The 25086-nt window shown below is 45.0% G+C and overlaps 1 protein-coding gene across 1 annotated transcript; it reads right to left on the bottom strand.

Annotated features, from left to right (window-relative positions):
- Window positions 1-339: 339 nt before the first annotated feature.
- Window positions 340-23222, bottom strand: PLIN2 (perilipin 2). Its single transcript, XM_080987875.1, has 9 exons — window positions 23079-23222; window positions 20220-20276; window positions 19940-20135; window positions 17856-17938; window positions 16143-16428; window positions 14750-14934; window positions 13438-13572; window positions 10115-10405; window positions 340-2183 (listed from the first exon to the last, which is right to left on the bottom strand). The coding sequence occupies exons 2-9, from the start codon at window positions 20247-20249 to the stop codon at window positions 2049-2051; spliced, it is 1341 nt and encodes a 446-aa protein (XP_080844001.1). The 5' UTR covers window positions 20250-20276; window positions 23079-23222; the 3' UTR covers window positions 340-2048.
- Window positions 23223-25086: the final 1864 nt, after the last annotated feature.

The following is a 25086-nucleotide window of genomic DNA, read 5'->3' as shown; positions in this document are numbered from 1 at the left end:
CAACAATTACTTCTTTGGTGTGTGTGTTTTTAAAAAGTATCTTCAGCGTAACTAAAAGTAGTAGATACACATTTTATTTTTTATGGAAGACATCTGACTGTGGGATCAGTGGTGATCTTGTGTGCTTTTTTAAAAAACTCAACTTAGTCACAGACGTAAGACAGCATAAGAAATCATATTCTTATGATCCCATCAAAATGTGATAACCCTGTATCTCAGAAAAGGCTGGTTTTTTCCAGTTGCAGCTACAACAACTTCAAATAATCATGAATTTCTAATGGTTTGGAGGTCATATAAAAAGCAATAAAAAGGAAAAGCAAAACATCAGCAGCCATCAGATTATACAGTTTTAAACTTTATTTCCAAGGCATTTCAGTGACTAGTGCTTAAAACTTCCATGTTATCTCTTATAATGCATAACTGAAGAGTAGGGGGAGAGGTTGTCCACTTCATGCTAAAGAGAGCGTCAAATTATCTCTTTAATTCAGATCTGTGGACCTAACCTATAAAAATTAGCACCATAGGAAATCCTCATAATCCCATAATTAAAAAACGGGGGGGAAACCCAAAACTGCCAGCGATATTGAAGGTTGTCTGAACCAAAACACGGCGTAGTCTTTCAACTGTAGCATTTCGTTAAGTACGTCTGATTCTGCATTTCTAGTTTGTTTTGAGCTTCCTCTGACTCTTCCGATTTGCGTCAAGAAATGGCGGATCTGTTTGACGGCAAACCACTGGAACTATACAAACCCTACTAAAACAACTGTGGATTGCGCAGGAACATCGCTTCAGGGCTAGCTTTCTCCATCTCATTCGTAGTTTCTGCCCCATTTTTCACTACACATCTTTCCTTTTTTGAACCCTGTCAGAAGTTTCCCAGTTTGCATCTAGAGCAGTGGCGGCCAAACTTGGCCCTCCAGCTGTTTTGGGACTATAATTCCCATCATCCCTGACCACGGCTCCTGTTAGCTAGGGATGATGGGAATTGTAGTCCAAAAACAGCTGAAGGGCCAAGTTTGGCCACCACTACTCTAGAGTATTGTCCTGGTTAAACTCCAGATGTTCTGAAGCAGTGATGGCGAAACCTGCGACTCCCAACTCCCATTGGCCTCAACCAGCCTGGCCAATGGAAAGGGATGATGGGAGATGTGGTCCAAAATATGGGAAAGGTACACAGGTTCCCCTACTGCAAAGCCTAATTCTTACTGTCCCTGGGCTGTACCACTTCTGGCTGCAAGTGGAGAGCTCACACGACTGCTCTTCCAGAGAAAAACAAAATTAGGTCTCAGGAAGGACGGTCCTAGTTCAAACTTCTCTGTGATGTGCTAAGATTTCTACATGCAAAGATTTACTTTGTATGGAAGAGCGTTTGGTCCTTCTCCCATAGTCTAAAATGGCGCAACCCAGGCACAGGTTTATCACCTGACTGAGAACATGAGTTGCAATTTGCTGGAGCATCATAATCTCTTAGAAAAGCAAGGAGCACTGAGCTCATCCATTGCATTTTAACTCAAAGGGCACCTGTTTAAACATTTGGTACGGAGTCATGCAGATACATCACAACGAAACAGAAAGAGACGAGAAATGGCTGCATTTTTTCTTCCTGGCAGGTAAAGATGTTGATAGAGAAACACAGAAGTATTTACAGAGGAACTGAAATTGAAATCGGCAAATCTTCTTTCAGACAGGATTCCATGTCAAAGCAGCAGAGATGTGGTTTCAGAAGCAACTGCTGTCCAAACTGTGATATAGACTTAAAATTGATATTGTTGACCAGTTGAATACATTTATCTGACACGGAGGACAAAAACAGTCCATTCCTCCATGCTAATAGGTTACGCTAATGTGCGTTCCATAATATTTTTTCACAAGGTCACAGTTTTGATCGATCTAAATGAAGCAAAAGTGATACAAACAATTCCGATACTCCCCAAGAGCTAAGTAACTCCACTCCAAAAAGCAGGAGGATAAGGTTAGGGGGGAAAATGGGTATGAACATATATTTATTCAATCAAAAGTATTAGTTTTTGGTTTCTTGTGCTCGGTGTTTATTCAGCTCTTTGACCTGTGGTGATGGGACCATTTGCACGCGAATAATCTTGCTGCCCTTCTTCATCCAAAGCCAAGATATCTGGTATCTCATCCGATTCTGAAGACAAGTCTGTGATAGCAAAATCCGGAACCTGCAGAGGAAGAAACTCAAATAAATTTGAATGCAACATTTTCAACATTTCCCAAAGTGTTAAGGACCTAGGACTCAAACTGAGAAGAACAGGCCAGCAAAATTTCCTCCCATTTCAGTACTATATTGACAAAAACATAGCGTATCACATGTGAAATGAAATAATAATGTCTTATCGTTTAAAAAGTTCACAAAGAATTCATGTGGGGAAATGCCTCTTTCTCTGGCGTAGGTTTCATAGTGAGAAATAAAGGGAGACCCAAAGATTTTAAACCAACCATTTATCCAAATTGTGTTATTTTAATGTAGGAAGCAATGGTAGAAACTCAGTTATGTAAGCTAGGTGCTAAATGGCTCCTTCAACCAGAGTTACAGTCGCCAAAACAGAATGCCTAGTTGTCATTTTGGGGCCAGACGGCTCGAAAGTCCTATTTTTCAATTTGACTTTCTGGTTCCTGAAATTCATGCTGATTGTGCAGATAAAATATAATGGATAGAATTGTACAGGGTGTGTTGCTGGTGTTTGAAAACATTCAAGATCCGAATATTGCCAATAGAAATCAAGCAAAACACAAGAGCACTGTTTATGTACTCAATCACGGCTGCAAGAATACTCATAGCCAGAAGTTGGAAGTGTGAAACAACACCAACAATAATAGATTGGCAAACACTTATGATCGAGTATTTTCAATTAGCAAAGCTGACTGGAAAAGTCAGGGGAGCCCCGAATCAAAAAACATACAGAGAATGGAAATTATTCAAGGAGTATATAAGATTACATTGTAAAAATGATAATATCCTAGCAGAATTGAATGATACTTGTGTATAATAAACAAATGGAATAAACATCTTAGAGGAATATATAGAAAAAGTCATAAAATAAACTGTGCGATAAAATCAAGACAATATGAAAAGTACAATGAAAACGATTGGAAGTTTTTCTCAGAAGACTTTATCGGATAAGATATGATGCTGTATAAATGACTGGCTTTTCTAACTGATTTTTTTTGCTATTGTCAATTCTTTTTGTGTGTGACTTTTTTGCTTTTCTTTTTTGTCTCTTTTCTTTATCATTTTCGTGTTTAACTCCATTGTAATGTATGATTGTATTTTCCACCTGCCTTTCCCAACCTAGCCTTTCCCGGACTATGACTTTGAGAACAGCAGGAGCAGCAGCAGCAGCAGCTGGAAAGAGAGGAGTTCAGGGATATTTTTTAAAAATAGTTTTATAAGTTGTGCTTCTTTGTTTCTCAATTTGATCCTTTTACATGGTTTTGTAAGTTTTGTGGTGTTTTATGCATTGTGATTTGCTGTTACTTTTATTGATTATAGGTTGGTAATTCTTTATTGTGGTTGAACTGTTTAATTATTATTTGCTGATGCTTAATTTTACTGTTTACTATTGACACCTGCTTCTTGGGAGAAAAGCGACGACAAACCTAGACAGCATCTTAAAAAGCAGAGACATCACCTTACCGACAAAGGTCTGTATAGTTCAAGCTATGGTTTTCCCAGTAGTGATGTATGGAAGTGAGAGCTGGACCATAAAGAAGGCTGATTGCCGAAGAATGGATGCTTTTGAATTATGGTGCTGGAGGAGACTCTTGAGAGTCCCATGGACTGCAAGAAGATCCAACCTCTCCATTCTGAAGGAAATCAGCCCTGAGTGTTCACTGGAAGGACAGATCCTGAAGCTGAGGCTCCAAGACTTTGGCCACCTTATGAGCAGAGAAGACTCCCTGGAAAAGACCCTGATGTTGGGAAAGATGGAGGGCACAAGGAGAAGGGGACAACAGAGGACGAGATGGTTGGACAGTGTTCTCGAAGCTACGAACATGAGTTTGACCAAACTGCAGGAGGCAGTGGAAGACAGGAGTGCCTGGCGTGCTCTGGTCCATGGGGTCACGAAGAGTTGGACACGACTAAACAACTAAACAACAATTAGATTCTGATAGATTGTTGGATGCTGCTTTGTTTGATATAAGTTGTTTATTTTAAAGTTATTGTGACTTTTAAATTGGATCAGATTGTTCCTATTAATGTTTGATGTTTTATTATGTTTTTATGTCTTGGAAGCCGCCTAGAGTGGCTTGGGCAACCCAGCCAGATGGGCGGGGTATAAATGAAATATTCTTATTTTTCTCTGAGTCAGGCCCATTAATTTTAACAGGTCTACTCTGTGTAAAACTCACTTGAATACCACTTGGGGATTTCAGACAGGAAGTCTTTCCCGGCCAGCACTAAGATTTGAGGGTTTTTACCTGGGATATTCTGCATGCAAATCATACACTCTAGTTATGGCTAGCAATTAAGGGCTCGACCCTCTTCTTCCTGTTGCGCAAGTTTGTCTGGGAATTGCACTCAAGGCCTTTGTCACTGAAAGCACGAGTCCTATCCCTAGACCAACAATCTGGAGAGAAATCTTTCCTTCCTCCCACAGCTTACATCCCTGCCGTATGTCTTCTCCTAAGCTGGTCTCTGATACCAGAAGTGAGATCCAGTATGTGTTAAACTGTAGTGTACGTGTGAATCAGTTTCCCTCAGTGCATGCCCGCTTTACTTTAACCAACTGTCATAGTTTAGACCAGATTCTCCTCCAAATCTCTGATTCTAAAGCAACAGCATGACTACATGGCTTGATTTCATCTCTGAAACAGTTAGGGAAAGGAAAAGGACCCCTGGACGGTTAAGTCCAGTCAAATTTGACCATGGGAGTGCAGCTCTCATCTCACTTTTAGGCCAAGGGAGCCGGCGTTTGTCCACAGATAGCTTTCCGGGTCATGTGGCCAGCAGGACTAAACCGCTTCTGGCACAATGGGACACCGTGACGGAAACCATAGCACACAGAAATGCCATTTACCTTCCCGCTGCAGTGGTACCTATTTATTTACTTTCACTGGTGTGCTTTCGAACTGCTAGGTGGGCAGCAGCTGGGACAGAGCAACAGGAGCTCACCCCATCACAAGGATTCGAACCGCCAGCCTTCCGATCGGCAAGCCCAAGAGGCTCAGTGGTTTATGCCCGCAGGATAGTTAGGGTAAACTGACTCATGCAAACCAGAAATAATTCGATTCAGAATGAATTAGTTTCAAAATAATTAAAGTCAATGGGCTCATTCAGGCCTAAAGTGGCAATGCCTCTGTGATCCCTTGGGAGTAAGCGCCACTGTAATTAGTGGAACTTCAGAGTAAGCATAGACAGGATCAGCTGCCTATTAATTTTAACACTGTGGACACAAAAGTACTATGCTGACTATGTCTGCTGCTATGCTGGTCTCCTTGCTACCATTTGCTTTGAAGCTCTCAGAATAAGGCAGCAAGGAGTTTTCTGTCCTAGCCGTGCTGTACCTATTTCAGCAGCAGACTGGATTCGAGGTCAAGTTGCCTACTCTTCCGTAACCTGTTTTGAGCACCTTACGCAGATAAGGCTACAATCCTACACACACTTTCCAGGGCATAAGCACCACTGAACATTAAAACCTCTAAGTAGGAACATGAGGCTTCATCTTACACCCCAAGGGAGAAAAATCTAGTTCCATTTTGTCAACGCAGGCGGGCAATTGCCCTACCTAGAGCTGCAGAGTGTTCGAAACGCAGATATATACGCTAGGCACCAAAGGGTTCCTTAAAACCAAGGTTGCAGTCTCCCAAACAGAATGTCTAGTTGCTATTTTGGGGCAAGATGGGGCTAAAGTCTTGTTTTTCAAAGGATGGACTGACTGTGACTGATTCTCAGTTCAACATCTGGCTAGTTCAGAGGACTACCTTGAGCTAAGTTAAGAGTTTTGAGAACTTAAAAGAAGAAAAGTCACTTGATTCAGGGACAGTCCACATATATCTATTGGCCTATTCCGACCTCTTTTTCTTAATGGTGACACGGGCCATTCATAACGTAGTGCTATTCTTCGCAAGTGTGAGCAGGGCATTGGGGTGGGAGAAGCGAAGACAAGCTACAACAATTCACTATAACGTCGTTCTCGGCTCCTGCTCAGGCTGCACAGAGGCAGCATTTTGGTTTCCTGAAATTCATCCTGACTTTGCAGATAAAATATAAGGGGTAGAATTCTACAGGATGTGTTGCTAGTGTGTGAAAACAGTCCAGATCCCCAGGCATGCACCTCCAGATGGTGGAGATGTCAGGCACCTTCATTTGGTTACAAGCGGCCAATAGCCAGAGGTGCAAAATGTGCCTGGCGAATTTCCAGCACTGGAGCTCCATGGCATTGAGTTTGTGACGTTCTGCTTGCAAAGAAGATTGAGCTATTGCCGTGAATAGGATTGTACTTATGTTTGTCTTGAATGCTAGTGGAACATATACATATGTACCAAGCAACGGCAAAATGCAAGTGCCCTGGTTCTTCTGTTGCTATGTAACATGTTATTCACCTGTGCAGAAAACTAATAATTATCTTCATGTCATAGCTTTAAAGCAGGGGTAGAAAATGTGGGACCCTCCCAGGTTTTTGTGGGACTCATCAGCCCCAGTCAAATTGCATGTGAGCTTACTTTCCTTTGTATAAAACAAGCCTGAAGGAGGCCCCCAACCCATTCACAGGTCATCGTATGTTCAATGGAAACAGTTGGTCCTGGCAATCATTAACCACTCTCAATTGCACCATAATAATTGCCACCTGGGGATGCAGGTGGTGCTGTGGGTTAAACCACAGAGCCTAGGACTTGCCGATCAGAAGGTCAGCGGTTTGAATCCCCACAACAGGGTGAGCTCCCGTTGCTCGGTCCCTGCTCCTGCCCACCTAGCAGTTCGAAAGCACGTCAAAGTGCAAGTAGTTAAATAGGTACCGCTCCGGTGGGAAGGTAAACGGCGTTTCCATGCGCTGCTCTGGTTCACCAGAAGTGGCTTAGTCATGCTGGCCACATGACCCAGAAGCTGTAAACTGGCTCCCTCGGCCAATAAAGCAAGATGAGCGCTGCAACCCCAGAGTCATCGGCGACTGGACTTAACGGTCAGGGGTCCTTTACCTTACCTAATTGCCACCTGCCTGGATTTTAACTTGTCTGAATTAATTTTAAGATGTATTTTAATTAATTGATGTCTGTTTTTATGCTTATTGTGTTGTTTTTATGATGTTAGCCGCCCTGAGCCCAGCCTCAGCCGGGGAGGGCGGGATACAAATAAAAAAATATTATTATTAGAAGCACATGCAATTGGTTTTAATGCAGATGAACAATGCTTATGCAACACTAGAATTGTATAGAGGGAAAATTCCACAGCCTGAAGGGAAGGAGAATATCCATGGGTGTGAGAGATCCCACAGCCTATCCATGATCTTTAAACCACAGATTAATTGCACGGCTAAAACAAGTCCATACATGAATTGTTGCTTGTCCTTAGTAAGCCAAGGTGGTGGTTATTATTATTCAAATTTGTTTACCACCCTTTACCCGCAGGTCTCAGGGCAGCTCAGGACAAAAAAATCACAATATAAAAAACACAAAATACATAATAAAAATAAAAGCAGTAACAACCTAATTATTCCTGCTCCCTGCACAACACATTTTAAAAGGGCATTGTATGTCAATCAGCCAAAGGTCTGGTTAAAGAGGGAAGTTTTCGCCTGGCGCCTGAAGGTATATAATGAAGGCACCAGGCGAATCTCCCTGGGGAGAGCATTCCACAGACGGGGAGCCACTGCAGAGAAGGCCCCGTTCTCCTGTTGCCACCCTCCGAACCTCTTGAGGAGGAGGCACACAAAGGAGGGCCTCAGAATATGATCTCAGGGTCTGGGTAGGTTCATATGGCAAGAGGCGGTCCTTGAGGTCCTGAGCCTTTTAAGGCTTTATAGGTCAAAACCAGCACTTTGAATTGGGCTTGGAAACCAATCGGCAGCCAGGGCAGTTGGACCAGGATAAACAACTGGGGAGAAATTCAACACTCTGCTGTGTCGACGGCACCATCTGCACAAGCATTTCAGTTTGCCAGATGAAACAATCTCTCCTCTGCTGCCCTTGCATGCTATTCTGGGGGGGCAGAGGGGCATAGGGGTTGGAGAGGAGGGGAAGCCCCATTGCACAAGCAGAAGTCCTTGAGCAGGGCTTCAGCTAACAGGACTAGTTAGGTGAATCCCACCCACCCACCCGCCGGTGCAACAAAATGTTCACATTCTTCTGCCAATGCAACTAGGCAACACCAACCAAAAACTGTGTTCAAAGAAACGAGCACAACAAAGCATGCATTATAGATCACATGACAGTTGGCATGGTTCAATTTTAAAGCCATTTTTTTAAAGGGCACTTTTAGACTAGGGGAATTATTGGCAACGAATTGTGATTCGAGTGGGCCTGCTGCTTAATTCTACCCCAGCAACGTTGGCAGAACGCTCAAGTCCTCATCAGTGCTGATTCTACACAGGTGGAAGTCTCAGGGCATCCCGTGTGCTAAATGTCTTCCCTGCGGGGACAAAACTATTAACATATTGACCTGTGTGTACTTTGTCATGTAACTGTTAGCGCAGCAGGATACCTGGACAGCAGAGCAAACTTATTTTTGTTTGAGTTTAAGCATCAAGTGCAAGAACAAGCAGAGCAGGAGGAACCAGAAATATCTCCAGATCATTTGCAGGTGTTCTCTACAGTTTGTTGTGGTTCAACTTCCTAGGACCTGTTGTAAAATCTGACGGGCCATCAAGACCGTGGAATGTCTGTGCTACGAGAGACAGGTGGTTTGGCCTCCTTTGGCATAGTATACATCATAACAACCTACCGATTCAAGCCACAACCCACCGATTCAAGAGCCCCGACCCAGAAAAGCAAGCTACAAGCAAAAGCTGGGATGGTAGAAGCTTAAGAAACTGCAAGTATCCAGAGAGCTGGATGAGGAGCCGTAGGTAGGAAATAAATACAGCAGCAACACCTGGACCATCTGTTTACATGTAATGCTTGGTGCTGATTCAGCAATTTGCATTCAACCCATTTTAAACAGACCCACAGCTCAACGGTAATTGAGTCACAAGGTTTGTTTCACATCCTCAGTACTCTTTACACAATCCAAGAGACACCAGACTCCGGCTGCTGAAGCATTTATTACTAAGCATACATGTGAAATTACAAGGCAAGGCACTACAAAAAGACAGGCTAAAAACACCCATGTACAAACAGCATGAATCTCGTTTAGCGCACAGTGCTCAATAGTAGCTTAAGTGGAGTTACTGAGTAGTACAATGTCTCATATTTAGAAATGAAGGACGAAGGTGAGCTGTCGCAACAGACAAGTTACTCTGGCAAGTCTAGTCCAACTCCACGCAAGGAGTGGAAAAAGCTTATCAAGGCTTTTTCTCTTTTTTTTAGGTCCTAGAACAAGTTGCTTTAAGGCAAATGGAAGGAATGATAAGTATACAAGGGTACAGTGTGCAGTTTTCAAACGAAAGCTGAGTAAGAAAATGTAATTATGCTGCCAGAAGCTTTACAGATTTTCAATAAAGGGGGTTGCTTTGTTTTTCCCCCGCCCCTGCGTATATTAACAGAATAGCAGTAAGCTCCTTTTAAAGGCCACTTTAACTGAGAGACAAGATGGGGCTTTATAATATACAGGTAGCTAAACAAGGGGTTTTCTCCAATGCAATCTGCTGAGGCTCAGAAGTCTTTTAAGGCACTTTGCATCTTTCACAACTTTGAACCCAAACACTGGGAACTCAACTCGGAAGCGCAGAAATCTTTTTTTGCTTTTTTTGTCAGAGAAAGCACAGCAGGAATTAAATTTCTCCCCCCTGCCCCCCAGCAGGTTACACTGCAGCTACCACAGCTCGGCCACCTTGTCAGTCAAGCTACGCGGCGTGTGTGTGTGTACGTTTTGTCACGCTGCCATTTATTCTGTGTTGCGTTCAGGCTGTTTGTCCTCCTGGCTGGTCTTTTTCTCCCCGTCACCTCTGTGCCCAGCATTCTCAGAGCCAGCCAATTGCGGGTAAAAGGGACCTACCAGCCAGTTGAGGGGCGTGTTGTTCACCAGGTAATCCATCACGTCGTCCAGCGATTCCTTCATTTTCTTCAGCTGCCCTTTGCTGGTGGTGATGAGGTTGTCTGACACTTCCTGGAAGGAAGACGCTGAGCGGAAGTTCCGGTAGACCTCGCCCGCCATTTCCCCCACATGGTGAACCTGGCCTTGGATATTCTGGGGCAAACCCTGTATACTCGACACCAGGGTGACGCAGGTGGTTTGAAGCTGCTGGGTCAGGTTCCGTGCAATCGTTAGTGTGCGTGATTCAATGTACTGGAAACAAAAGCAAAACACACAGACATTGGAAACGGGCTCCATGTTATTCTGTTAGCTTAAAATAACCCCAATACTGCTGGGAAGTTTTTGCCTCTGCACATGAGTCTGAGAATGTTCTGATCAGTTCCCATTGAGTTCATGAAACAGTGTACCTTGACCTGTTCTTAACACATTGTTGACCACATCTACGGACTGCGATTGTTATATTCTTTCAAGTCTTGTTACGATCAATCACTAGTTATAATTTAATTAGGAGGTTTCATGCCTGTCTAGTTCTGTGCTCCCTTTCCCAGCCTTTAATCTATTGGTGATTAATGCCTATATATAACCTTTGCTTTGTACTTGTGTCAACCAATCAGCAACGAGCGCACCTGTGGCAATGTTGTAATATTCAATAAAAGAGTCTTCTCGGGACTTGCTCGAGAGATGCCTCTCACATGACACTTGCTACTCATCTGTCATTATTTCAACCCAACACAATACAGTGATACCTCTGGATATGAACCAGATCTGTTCCGGATCCCCATTCGCATCCTGAAGTGAACGCAACCCGCATCTGCGCGTGCCGCGATTCGCTGCTTACGCGAATGCGTGTGATGTCATTTTGACTGTCTGCGCATGCGCGAGCGGCAAAACCTGGAAGTAACGTGTTCCATTACTTCGGGGTCGCCGCGGAGCACAACCCGAAAGCGCTCAACCTGAAGCATATTTAACCTGAGGTATGACTGTATTCTACAGCCGGGGCCGCCACCCTAGACAACAATAACTTGAACTTCCAATGTGGGGGTACAGTCATACCGTGGATCCCAAATGCCTTGGTACTCAGACGTTTTGGCTCCCAAACCCAGAAGTGAGTGTTCCGGTTTGCAAACGTTCTTTGGAACCCGAATGTCCGACGTGCCTTCCAATTGGCTGCAGGACCTTCCTGCAGCCAATCAGAACCCGCGATTCGGTTTCTGAACGTTTTGTAAATCGAACGGGCTTCTGGAACAGATTCCGTTCAACTTCCAAGGTACGACTGAAGTATGGAATGAAGCTGGGACCTCTGATCAAAATTTGCCAGGCCCATTTGGCACCTGGCTATCGGCCACTCACGACCAAGTGAAGATGCCCAGGTGCCAAGATGGCGCCTGATGTCTCCACCATTTGGAGGTGCATACCTGGGGAACCATGGATCTTGGCTGTTTTCACAATGCATCCTGTATAATTCTGTTACATTTTCACTGCCCAATCAGAATGAATTTCAGGAATTGAAAAATACGGCTTTCGAACCGCCTGGCCCCCAAAAGGGCTACTAGGCATTCTGATTTGGTGACTAGCCCTGGTTTAAGGAGCCATTTGGCACTTAAGCTTATATATCTGAGTTTCTCACACTGGCTGAGACACTGCCATAAGACCCAAATGAATGCTTATACGCACTGACCAATGTTTCTCCGCATCCAAGGGATCCTAACTTTGGCTGGGACTTGCAACCTAATCAGACCCCTTGACCTGGAAAGCGAAAAGCATTTCTCTCTCCTGGCCTCCCACCAGTAACAGATCTGTCAAGTGGTTCTTCAGTTATATCCTATTTGCCAGATAGCTTTACCCCCATGCTTGCTACAAAGATTTTGTAGGCGTGGGAAAGAGTGTGCTGAGAGAAGCCACCTTACTCATTCACATCTTTTCCCTTTTCTTTACAAGCTTCCTGTATTTCCACTGTGGCTGAAACAAGACAAGCAGCTAATACCCAGTAGTAGCAAGAGCTAAGTTTAAGCCTTCGCTTGAGTCCTGGACAGCAGCCTTATCACTGCTGTAATTATTTGGGTCAAAAGGTTAATACTCTTAACCTTGATAAAGAACTTTCAGCATGGCCAGCTGTAGACTGCTGCAGCAACTGGGCAAGGAAATTGTTTTGGGTGCAACCTTGCCCTTTATATCTGCAAAAATATATATGATACTAATACATTAGGAGGACAAAAACATAGCCTTTCAATCAATGGACAGATGGCATTACAACTCATGAATGGATCGCCTTCAGACAAACATTATGTATGGACAAATTAAATATTTGGAGTGCATTTATCGAAACCATAGGTAAAGGTAAAGGTACCCCGCCCGTACGGGCCAGTCGTGTCCGACTCTAGGGTTGTGCGCCCATCTCACTTAAGAGGCCAGGGGCCAGCGCTGTCCGGAGACACTTCCGGGGCACATGGACAGCGTGACGAAGCTGCTCTGGCGAGCCGGCGCCAGTGCAGCACACGGAAACACCGTTTACCTTCCCGCTATAAAGCGGTACCTATTTATCTACTTGCACTTAAGGGTGCTTTCGAACTGCTAGGTGGGCAGGAGCTGGGACCGAAAGACAGGCGCTCACCCCGCCGCGGGGATTCGAACCGCCGACCATGCAATCGGCAAGCCCTAGGTGCTGAGGTTTTACCCACAGCGCCACCCGTGTCCCTATCGAAACCATACCAACCCATGAATCCATGTATATTTGAGAGAAACTGTAAGTTCAGTCATTTGCACATGTGTTATATAGTTCTGTGATCTTAATTATATTTTGCTGTCATAGTGTTGTTTTCCTCTACCTTTTAAAATGGTTTATGTATTTTATTTCCTTTTTTTTACTTTAACTGGTAATATTAATAAAATTGAATACAATAAAAAAACACAAGTAAATAGTTAAAACAAAAACAACCAAACAGTGAGCCCTCTTCCTGCAAACATATTTATAAGGCTGCAGAATACCGTATTTTTTGCTGTATAAGACTCACTTTTTCCCTCCTAAAAAGTAAGGGGAAATGTGTGTGCGTCTTATGGAGCGAATGCAGGCTGCACAGCTATCCCAGAAGCCAGAACAGCAAGAGGGATTGCTTTCACTGCGCAGCGATCCCTCTTGCTGTTCTGGCTCCTGAGATTCAGAATATTTTTTTCCCTTGTTTTCCTCCTCCAAAAACTAGGTGTGTCTTGTGGTCTGGTGCATCTTATAGAGCGAAAAATACAGTATTAACCTGACGCATCTGACCAGTGCTCACTCAGCAACCCACCTCAGCACTGCGGGAGTCATCTTCCTCATTTTGGCCTGTGTTTTTCCTCCATTCTACCCAGGAATTATACAGCTTTTGTTGGGCATCTTGGAGTTTCTGGTTGGCACTATTCATATTCTTTCTGGCATATTCAATCTGGAATACAAAAGACTTGCACGTTCAACTTTTGGGAAGTACTCTTCAACGGTGCAATCCTGCACATGTCTACTCAGGAGTAGCCACTGATTTCTGCGAATCTTTCTCCCAGGATACAGGAAACTCAGATCATTCTTGGGAGTGCTTTCGCAGCTAAAGCAATCTTTGTTCTGCCAACAGCTATCAAACAAGATTCAGGTAGGTAGCCGTGTTGGTCTGACGGCAGTCGAAATAAATAGACTAAAAAACTGTCCAGTAGCAAACTTAGTTGGTCTCAAAGGTGCTACTGGACAATTTTTAAATTTTTTTTATTCATTCAGTTATCAAACATGTTTGTACAAGGTTGGCTCTGATATCTCCTTTTAAAACTCCACCAGGGATTGTTAAACCCTCCAACAAACCCTCTGAAAAAGAATTAGGAAGTTGGAATTTCACAGTGCTACAGTGGTACCTCGGGTTAAGTACTTAATTCGTTCCGGAGGTCTGTTCTTAACCTGAAACTGTTCTTAACCTGAAACACCACTTTAGCTAATGGGGCCTCCTGCTGCCGCCGCACTGCCGGAGCCCGATTTCTGTTCTCATCCTGAAGGAAAGTTCTTAACCTGAAGCACTATTTCTGGGTTAGCGGAGTCTGTAACCTGAAGCGTATGTAACCCGAGGTACCACTCTATATGGATCTCGTATGAATAAAAGATATCTACTTGGGCCCCAAAATGCAACTGTGTATTCTTGCCCAATAGACCCTCTGTTTTCACCAATTCCTTTCCTTTGCTGCAGTTGCTGGCACACTACATATCATTTTGAAGAATTCTTTATTTGTTTAAATAAAGCCTAACATTTCCCCCTTCAGATTACCCTGCCTACCCTGCCCTAAGAGCCCATCAAATGCCACTATAGTGTTTTTTAGACCTATTGTTTCAACAATTTGATGTTAAGAAAATATTCTTACTGTGTCCATGGATGTATGAAGGCTGCCTAGTAAAACGCTGAGCTGTGTATTACCTTAATGCTAGCCTTTTAAACTTTAAAACTTGAGGCCAACTCACAGGTAAAGAACACAGGATTAAAATATTATTAAAAAGATAGAGTAGACTGCCATCCACCGATACATGTGAGTCCCAAAGGTGGACTGAAACCCTTTGCAAAAATCTGAAGTTAGAGCCCAGAACTCACTTACCAGATTGACAGTGGAGTTAAGTTGAGAGATTGTCTCTTGGCTTCTGAGCTTAGCATCTCGAACCTTGATTAAGGCCTGCTGGTAGGCACGGGATCGGACCTTTGAAGACAAAGACCCTAATCTAACGTAGTAACTTGGCTTCTGAACTCCAACTTCAAATCCTTCCATTTTCGTAGCTTCTTTCTCTGCAGAATCAAAAGAGCAAACCATTCCAACTGTAACCGCGGCAAGTTAACGCCGTCAAGCTTGCAATTAGGAAAGTTAACAACCGCATCCTATCTTTCTCGCTCGCTTCTTGAGAGTCTGTTGCCTATAACCAAGAGAGACAAATTCTCCCAAGGCAACTTTGCAAGGTGTTTTTGGTCTGATGGTGAAACATTCAAGGTGAGAGCTGGCGACTTTCCCACGGAAGAGCTTTGAATGTGAAGTCTTCTGTCAAACCTAGAGAGTCGCCATGATTGAGTGTGTTGGGCCGACTGATCTTACGCCATGTTACAAAGTTTGCAGTCGTAAACCAACCGCATGGTCAAATGAAGATCAAGTGGCCCAGTTCTACCCACAAACTATGTTTTCCTTGTTCTTGAAAAATACCGTATTTTCTGCTCTATAAGACTCACTTTTTCCCTCCTAAAAAGTAAGGGGAAATGTGTGTGCATCTTATGGAGTGAATGCAGGCTGCGCAGCTATCCCAGAAGCCAGAACAGTGAGAGGGATCACTGCTTTCGCTGCGCAGTGATCCCTCTTGCTGTTCTGGCTTCTGGGATTCAGAATATTTTTTTCTTGTTTTCCTCCTCCAAAAACTAGGTGCGTCTTATGGTCTGGTGCGTCTTGTAGAGCGAAAAATACGGTAATACACGATAGCATCACATTTCATTGGCTTCATAACCAATGAACTTTGGCAAATGTATTTCCCCCTCGTTTTTATTTATGAAAAATAGCACGATCTTCATAACGGAGTATGTAACCTGGCGGACTGGACCTTCTAGGACAGGGGTCAGCAAACATTTCTCAGCAGGGGGCTGGTCTACTGTCCCTCAGACCTTGTGGGGGGCCAGACTATATTTTTTGGGGAAAACTGAACAAATTCCTATGCCCCACAAATAACCCAGAGATGCATTTTAAATAAAAGGACACATTCTACTCATGTAAAAATTCCTGGATTGTCCGCGGGCCAGATTTAGAAGACGATTGGGCCGGATCCAACCCCCGGGCCTTAGTTTGCCTACCCATATTCTAGGACAGCCTTTCTCAACCTGTGGGTCCCCAGATGTTGTTGGACTACAACTTCCATCACCCCTAGATAGCAAGGCCAGAGCTCAGGGATGATGGGAGTTGTAGTCCAACAACATTTGGGGACCCACAGGTTGAGAACCACTGTTCTAGGCGAACTTACCTAGTTCTTCTTCCGTCAGTGGGAGATACTGGTCTACAAGGGTCTCTGATCTGCTGAGTGCAGTGTCCACCCCACTGGTCACCAGACGCAGCACCCGGCTTCCCAGAACGGTGTTAATGCTGCCACTGACCACTGACCGGGTCAACTCCACACTGTCCTGGACGGCTCCTTTTGTCTTGTCAACAACTCCATTAATGGTTTGTGCAACAGTATCCTTGGCACCAGTCACGGTAGTTGCGACGACATCCCTCGCACCAACAACCACATCCATTGCATTAGCGACAACCTAGAAAAAGTGGTTGCAGATTCTTCACTGCTAGCTGAATGCAAGACGCAAGGAGTGACACAACTCATTCAGTATAAAGCACATGGGCCCAGTTTGCCCATCACATTAAGCCAGAGTTTAAAAATACAGTTTTATTACGAACGAGCGGTGTGCTGGCACACACTCGCAAGTTCTTCATGAGTTTCCATAGCCCCCCACCAAGCATAAAACAAGACAGAATCTTGCCCATTGCATAACCTGATGGTTTCCCAAAAAACCAAGATCAGTAAGCCAATAAAAAAGCTTGCTTCCTGCTTCCTGCTTGCTGTTTTTGTTTTTTTTGCGGGGGGGGGGGGAGAGAACAAACATAAACCTGAGTTCTGACAATGCAACCAGCTTAGATTCTGGATCACTGTGTGTACGCCATGCATACTTTGGAGGAGTGTGTCCCCAATGCCTAGAGTCTTCAAAGGAGCTGTAACACTGGGCTTTTACTTAACAAAACAGAATGCCACATAGGGGAGGACCTCCTTCGTGCGCCTCCTCCTCGAGAGGTCTGGAGGGTGGCAACACGAGAGCGGGGCCTTCTCTGCAGTGGCTCCCTGTCTGTGAAATGCTCTCCCCAGGGAAGTTTGCTTGGTGCCTTCATGACACACCTTTAAGTGCCTGGCGAAAATGTTCCTTTTTAACCAGGCCTTTGGTTGATTTGATTGACACCTGATGCCCTTTTAAAATGTCTGGTGTGTGTTTTTTTGCACAAGGGGTATTGTTTTTATTTTGATGATATATTTTGTGGTTTTATATTTTGGTTTTGTTCTGTGAACCGCCCCGATACCTCCAGGTATAGGGCGGTATATAAATTCAATAAATAAGTAGTAAGTAATAATATTGGAAGTCCCAGGGTCGTAGCGTGGAGAGGGCTGGGGGGGGCGGGCATAGCCCTGGGCAAATGATTTGGAGGGGCAAGCAGAGCAGTGCCTTTGGCACCAGCAAAAGACGCAACACCACTGGTCAGTTCTACTCTGTAGACCCACTCAAATGAATGGCAATGACTAACTTAAGTCCCTTCATTTCAGTGAGTCTACTCTGAGTAGGACTAGCACTGGATACCACCCTAAGTGTCCAGTGAGCAGCCTATAGATATGCGAGACCTTTTCCTTCAAAGAAGTGAATGAGAAAGCCCTGCAGGAGAGGGCTTTGAACCCAAAAGATATATAAAGCAGGGAACTTTTGCATTTGTAGATTAAACACTGGGCCGGTATCCCAAGTAAGTTGTACCATCCTGTGTGCCTTGGGGCTACTTCATTTGTTTCCTGCGATGAAGTCCCCCCCCCCCGCTCCCCAATGCACCCTGTTATAGTTGGCACCTTTTTTCCAGTTCATGTGTAACTCTGCTTCGAACCAACGAGAGAGAAAAAGCCACATTAAAATCCTTCTAAATAGTTTACCTTATCAGTTGGTTGATAAAGTATTGGCAGCCTCTCCTCGACTTTGTCAAGTCCTATGCAAGCATAGCTGTTGGCAACTGCAACTGGAAACATTAAAGGACTGTTAGGCCAGCTTTTGCAATTTTAAGAAGTTAATCAGAAGCTGTTTGTTTCTTTCAACTGCTGGGAAACAGGAAGCATTCTGACGTATCACGTTAAGGACGAAGTTCATCATGAATGACTCATTAGCAAGTTCAGAGCTCCCTCAGAAAGCGATAAAAGAGGGTCTCCTGGCCCTCTGCCACTTTGCAAGAATAGGTTTCCGCAAACAAGCTGACACACTCAAGCATGGGAGTGCAAAACGCAAAGTGCCAAGTTTCTAAACTGTGAGACATTAGAAAGTAGGCGAAAGGGGAAGCTGAGGCAGAACTTAGAAGTGGGTGAAGGGTGAGAAACTGGAGCCAGGAGGATTTTTTTGACTCACTGTGCATCTTACAAGTCACAATCTTATTTGACTTCGCACTCAATTCGTCCAGAAAGCTTCTTTATAGCCACAGCAGCCCATAAACGTTATGCAAAGGTATTAGCAGCCTCGCAATGAGCTGTTATTTAAGGCAGGCCTTTACAGTTCTTTGTAGGGAGTGTGCTTCCACTAAGCCAAACAAAATACTCTCCACGTGGTGAAAACATTTTAGGCATTCTACAAAAGCAGCAAGGCTTCTGAGCAGAGCATTTTGCAAGCTGACAACTGAATATGTCACTGGGCTGCAATTTCCATCATCCCTGACCGCTGGCGAAATTAAGCAGCACACAAGTGGTTGAATAACCATCCTGAGGTCAGTGTTAGAAGCTGAGATATGAAAACTAGGAGCTAAATGGCACCTTAAACTTAGGATATGAGCACAAGAACGGAATGTCTAGGCGCGCTTTTTTAATAACAAGAATACAAAGCTGAAAATGAATGAACTGCAGCTAAAATATTATGTTCATTTTTCATATGGTCTAGTCCTTCCTCTGCCAACCCCCTAATGTTCTTAAGAGGGTCTCTTCTCCAGTCTTCAGAGAGTAGCTAGAAGTGGCGAGGCAGAAAGAGATCTTCCCTTCCTTCCGCTCTGCAGTTTTAATCTGATAACTTAGGCACAGTACAGCGGTACCTCTAGTTCTGAACTTAATTTGTTCCAGAGGTCCGTTCTTAATCTGAAACTGTTCTTAACTAGAGGCGTGCTTTTGCTAATGGGGCCTCTTGCTGCCGCTGCAACGCCGGCACATGATTTCCGTTCTCATCCTGGGGCAAAGTTCTCAACTCGAGGTAACCCTTCCAGGTTAGCTGAGATTGTAACCTGAAGCGTTTGTAACCTGAGGCGTTTGTAACTCAAGGTACCACTGCACTGTGCCCAGAAAAGTAGTTAAGAGCGGTAGTCTCGTAATCTGGTGAACTGGGTTCGGTTCCCCGCTCCTCCACATGCAGCTGCTGGGTGACCTTGGGCTAGTCACACTTCTTTGAAGTCTCTCAGCCCCACTCACCTCACAGAGTGTTTGTTGTGGGGGAGGAAGGGAAAGCAGAACGTTAGCCGCTTTGAGACTCCTTTGGGTAGTGATAAAGCGGGAGATCAAATCCAAATTCTTCTTCTTCTTCACACTAATGAAATTCCCTGTCGCAAAATGCACCAAGAAAAATGGGAGTTTCGAACACTGCGTGAGATTATTATACTCGGTGGCAGTGTTCAAAATTCGCCTGATGCCAGGCTCATTTGGCACTTGGCTATTGGTCCCTTGCAACCACCTGAAGGTGCCTGGGAGTCAGGATGGAGCCCTGACAGCTCCACCACTTGGAGGTGCATGCCTGAGGATCACTGGATCCTGACTGTTCCCATCAAACTCCACTAGAGGGATCACAGATGACTTTGGACCTTACCATGCTGTCTACACATCTGAACGCACAGCCTATGAAACGACAGCCATTTCCAAACGAATACCAACTTGTATTCCCAGGCTGTCATTTCTGCTTGGGAACCTGTTTATTGTTGCTAATAAACCTGGTCTTTTTTTTTTCCCTCTGGAAGAATTTTGCAAGCTGAAAAGTATTTCCAAGAGTCGGGGCTTACTTTGTGGCTCCAGCTTTTGGATGATAGGCAGAGCACCAGTCATGGCTACTGCAGTAATGGTCTTTACGCCCTTTTCCGCCATCTCGCATACAGACTTCAGGTAGGGATGGTTGTCCTTCGTGGTGACGTAAGCTGAGGAGACCATGTCGTAGGTGGAGCTCACCAGGGGAAGGTTGGCAACCCTGGCGACCACATTCTGTTTATGCAGAAGACAGGACAGTTAGCTCACATTTCTTCTGGAATAAATCGTCAGGAACATTTTTGGTGCATGCAAACATACCTGCTGTGAATCAATCCTCTCTTCCGCCATGTTTGGGCCTTGAATGCTTTACAGAGTCTGGGGGAGGGGAGAGAAAGCACAAGTTAAATGCAAGGCTTGAAACAAAACCTAACCTTTTGACAAGTTGCAGCCGCTAAGATATGCTCAGCTTGTTCCGTTATTAAAACGCTTTCCATTTATGCAATATGGAAGGTTGAAACTTCAAATCTGAAAGCATTTTCTTTCCGGACAAATATGACTAGCCAATAAAATTTGTGGGCAATATCCAGTGAGTCATACTCATGAATAGACCTGCTAAAATCAATAGGCTTAAGTAACTTGATGTACTAAGTATCAATTTCAATGGGCGTATTTAAAGCATGACTATTTTGGATATCTTCTGTTATTTCTAAATTATAATTCACTAGTTTATTCAGTAATGCTTGAACTGAGCAGAGACATGTTCTGGGTTGCTTTGGCAAAGCCAATTTGTATACAACCTTGGGAACACTTGGCTTTTCTTGTGTCCAAAAATTCGCCTCACTTTCCAAGCCAAAACGTAGTAGCGACAAGTTAGGGAAATAAAGAGTTTAAATTGGGATTTGAAAAGTGGAAGCCGAGCATTGTATTCTAGTATTCTTTACTAAGTTACTAAACAAACAACAGTGCCTTCAGAGTAGACATTAAACCAGAGCTTTCCAGACTGTGTGTGTCACGACATGTCTGCTGCAGTGTGTCGGTGTGTGGAAAGGGGGTTCATTTAACCTCCGGTTTGCTACTAAAACTGAATTACTGTGTCGCAAAATGATGCATGTCTAAAAAGTGTGCCGCCAACATGGAGAGTTTGGAAAGCTCTGCATCAAACTCTGGTTACAAGAATGAGTGAAGAAAAGCCAAGTTGAATCCACAGTTATCAAATGTGGATCCACTGTCAAAGTTGTGTTAAATGGAACAAGGGAGACTGTTTGTTCCCTCTGTAGCAATAAAGTGCTTAACACGTTGCAATTGCCCCTTCTTCCACTGCTGGTTGTGAGACTCTCCCTCTGCAAACAGAACTGCCATCTGCATTATGAAACCACATAATTAGTCTATTAAGGACAGAGTTGCTCTGGAATATTCCTCTCGCTCAGCCATCCTTGAGTTCGTGCCCTCCAGATATTTTGACCGTGACTCTTATCATCCCATGATTATGAGCTATGGCTGGTGCAGGCTGTGGTCAAAACCAAACAGGATTCAGAAATCTGTTCTCAGCCAAGGACACATTGTACATTTAAAGCACATTCTCTCTCCTCTCCGTGAAAGGAATCCTTTGAACTATAATTTAAGGGTGCCAGAAATACAGGCATAAACTACAGTTCTAGGAGTGGGGGGGGGGGGGGTTGAATGGGTGTGTTTGAAACGTTTTGTGTATGCACTATTAAAGAGTTTCTGTAACACAGAAATGACAGGACGTGTTTCCATTTCAGTTCTCGTGAAACTTTATCCTGCTGCAGAAATGATTACAAAGCAACTTAAAAACAAAAAACCTTAATGCCTCTCTTAAGTTGATCAATATCAGGCAGGATTCCTTTTCATACGAAAGGTAGCAAAAGGGAAAGAGCACACCATGCTAGGGGCATTTAAGCTTCCCATTTTAAGTCTCGGTGCAATACTTGAAGGACCACCAAGCACTCAAAACCCAGGGTTTTTTTAAGATATAGTACAGTACAGGTGATGCATTGGTTAAACAGTTATTACAGACAACAGACAATGAATTCCAAAAATCACAGGGAGCTTTTTCAAATTAAAAAATGCTCACTCACCCACAACAGTTTTTTGTAACCCAACTACAATATTTCACGCAGTGTAAATAAAAGCAACCAAACTAAACCTCTCCTACAGAGAACCCTGTGAAACAGCTGCAAATTTTGCCTCTCGGCCCCTTCAAGTATGGGATAATTTAGAGGCTTTGAGGCAGCTTGCATGTTACACAGATGAACGCAGCTTTTAGCAGAGAGGGAGAGAAAACAAACAGGCTTGGTCTCCTCCAAACAATGGGACCAAACCTATTTAAGCAGCAGATTCTATCTCGGTTCTGTTTGCTTACGTTGCATTGTATTTATCACACAGCTCTGTTCCCGATTGTCCTTTGCCCCCACCTACATTGCCAAGATGATGACCTATCCGACAGAAATGTTTCCCACCCAATTATGGCTCCACTTCAATGACTGACGGCACAGCATCCGCCAGCAAGAAGTGAAAGTACATTTATAGACCTCCCCAAGCATCGGGACGGAGGCGTTTGGGGAGCGCCTGCATTTCCTTGCTGCCGTCCCGGAGAGCCTCTCCACTCACTCCTGCATCCTCAAGAGAGATCTTTCCTCACGGGAAAAAAGGGGTTTAAGAAGATGCCCTGTAGTCCCGCCCCCTCGGGCAAAGAGGCTGCCAACTGCACTTACCTGGGAGTAAGCCCCAATCAACTCGCGTGTGTGTGTGTGGCTTACCTCGGAGTAAGCATACACAGGGTGTGCCCTGCCTTGTCTACGGCCCCTGCGCATCATTCCCGGGGCTTTCCAAACGGAAGATGGAGAGGAAGGAAGACGCAGAGCAAGAAAGCGCAAAGGGACACCTACCCACCCGCTCGCAGTGTGGGACTCTTTGCTCTCAGGGTCGTGGGTTCGAGACCCGCGTCGGGCGAGAGAGCCCGGGGTTGGACAGGATGACCCCTCGAGGTCCCTTTGCAAGGCGAGGGTGCGCGCAGACCCGCTTGCTGCTTTGCGCCCTGGGCTCCCGCAGCCTCTCCAGGCGCGTCCGCGTCCCCCATCATCATCATCATCCCCACCCCCGATTGCAAAGACGCGCAGGTTAGGCTCCTCTCGGCCAAGGGCAAAGGCGACTCACCTGTCGGAGGAGAGGTAGCGGCTGCCTCGTGTGCGTCAAGCGCGCCCAGCTGGTCCTCTCGCCCCTTCGGCTCCGCAGCCGCGCCCCAGCCTCGCCGGCAATTTATCCGGGCGGAGAGGGGGGGGGCCGTCGGGCAGCCTCCTCCTCCTCCTCTCGCGAGACGCCAGGCAGCTGCAAATCCGGGCAGCTTCCTCCAAGCGCGCACACGATGCGCGCACGGCTCCGAGGAGAGGAGGGGCGCGGAGGGCGCGCGGCGGCGGAGGAAACAGGCGGATCCTGCCTCTCGGCGCCGCGCCCTCTTGGCCCCTCCTTGCGCAGCTGAAAGAAGCCGAGGAGAGAGAGGGGGACGAGGGTTGCCATGTGTCCTCTTTCCCCAGGACGCGCCCTCTTTTTCCGAGGGGTGAAATCGAAGACAAAGCGCATCTGTTTGCTTTGGATGGCCGACGCAGCGTCCTCTTTTGGGGGAGGCTCTTTAAAAAAGATGGCAACCCCAAGAAATCGCAGCAGTTAGCGTGCAGGTTGAATCGCAGGACCAGTTATGCAATGCCCCGAACCGCTTATTTCCTTATTTCTTTATTTCATGACGTGTATACCTACACTGCTTTATGTCTTTTTTTAAAAAAGAAGAAAGCTCAAAGTGGTTTGCAAAAGATAAAAAAGCAAAACCGAGAATAAATAAATGAATAAATAATTTTTATTTATACCCCGCCCTTCCCAGTTCAGAAAACCGGGCTCAGGGCGGCTAGCAACAAATTTAAAACACTTAATTGATGCAACAAAAAAACAGCATAAAATACAGTATAAAATGTGAATAACAATAAATTCAGAATTCAAAAATCAATTTAGGGGGAAAATCCATCCAATAAACAATAGATGATCACCAGGGCTAGCTGGCTAAATTAGTCCTATTTGGGCCAGCAAGGAGACCAGGGGAGAATTACCGGTAGCTGTGGGATCTTCATAAAAGGGGGAGGGAAGGGAAACATACAAAAGTTAAAATACTGACGCAGTTCTTTTAAAAAGGAAAAAAAGAGGGGAAAGTGCCAGTAATACTACTACTACTACTACTACTACTACTACTAATAAATCATTTATACCCCGCCCATCTAGCTGGGTTTCCCCAGCCACTCTGGGCGGCTCCCAACAGAATATTAAAAACATGATAAAACATCAGACATTAAAAACCTCCCTAAACAGAGGGATAATGGTACTCACCACTATCACCATCATCATTTTATTATTGGTACCCTACCAATCTGACTGGGCTGCCCCAGCCCCTCTGGCCAGCTTCCAACATATATAAGAATGGAACATTACACATTAAAAGGCTTCCCTAAACAGGGCTGTCGTCTAAAAGTCAGAAAGATGATTATCTCCTTGACATCTGACGGGAGGCGGGCGCCACCACCGAGAAGGCCCCCTGCCTGGTTCCCTGTAAGTTCACGTCTCGCAGTGAGGAAACCTCCAGAATACCCTTGGACGATGGGGATGGAGATTCTCCTTCAGGTTGTTGTAGTAAATGCCACACTTTTAACATGGGGTGAAGGTGCCAGTACTGTGTACCCTTGAATACCCCCAGAAAAAGGCATTGCTAGAACAGATTAGAATTATGTCCACTTTCTAAGCCTCTGGGTAGGCATGTCTGGGGGCAGACTTTGGTCTTTCAGATTTCTGCAGCGTCCTGTGCGAGGCCAACAATCGGCACCTTCCCTTCTGCTCCATTCACTATGTTGCAGTTGTGGCACCCTGCGGCCCCCCCTAGGCTCAGCACCCAGGGCGGGGGAAGCAGTCGCACTGCCCGAAATCCGCCTCTTGCTTGTCTGAACGTGTGTGTGGTATATTTGTGTGTGATCTATACCAGGTGTTAGTTTCTGTTTTGCCACTGAGCAGCTGCTTGGAGTGACAGGACTCTGTTTACATTCCTGGGATTCCATACTATTGGAAGTCTCACGGGAGAGGAGACAGGATGTGACGTAGTGGTTTCCTGCTTCCTTTGCTCCTTTGTTCC

The sequence above is a fragment of the Podarcis pityusensis genome (genome assembly GCF_964106645.2).
Source record: "Podarcis pityusensis genome assembly, chromosome: 17".
In the NCBI taxonomy this organism is placed as follows: Eukaryota; Metazoa; Chordata; class Lepidosauria; order Squamata; family Lacertidae; genus Podarcis; species Podarcis pityusensis.
The sequence above is the reverse complement of the archived record's forward strand: the minus strand, read 5'-3'. Positions and strand labels throughout refer to the sequence as shown.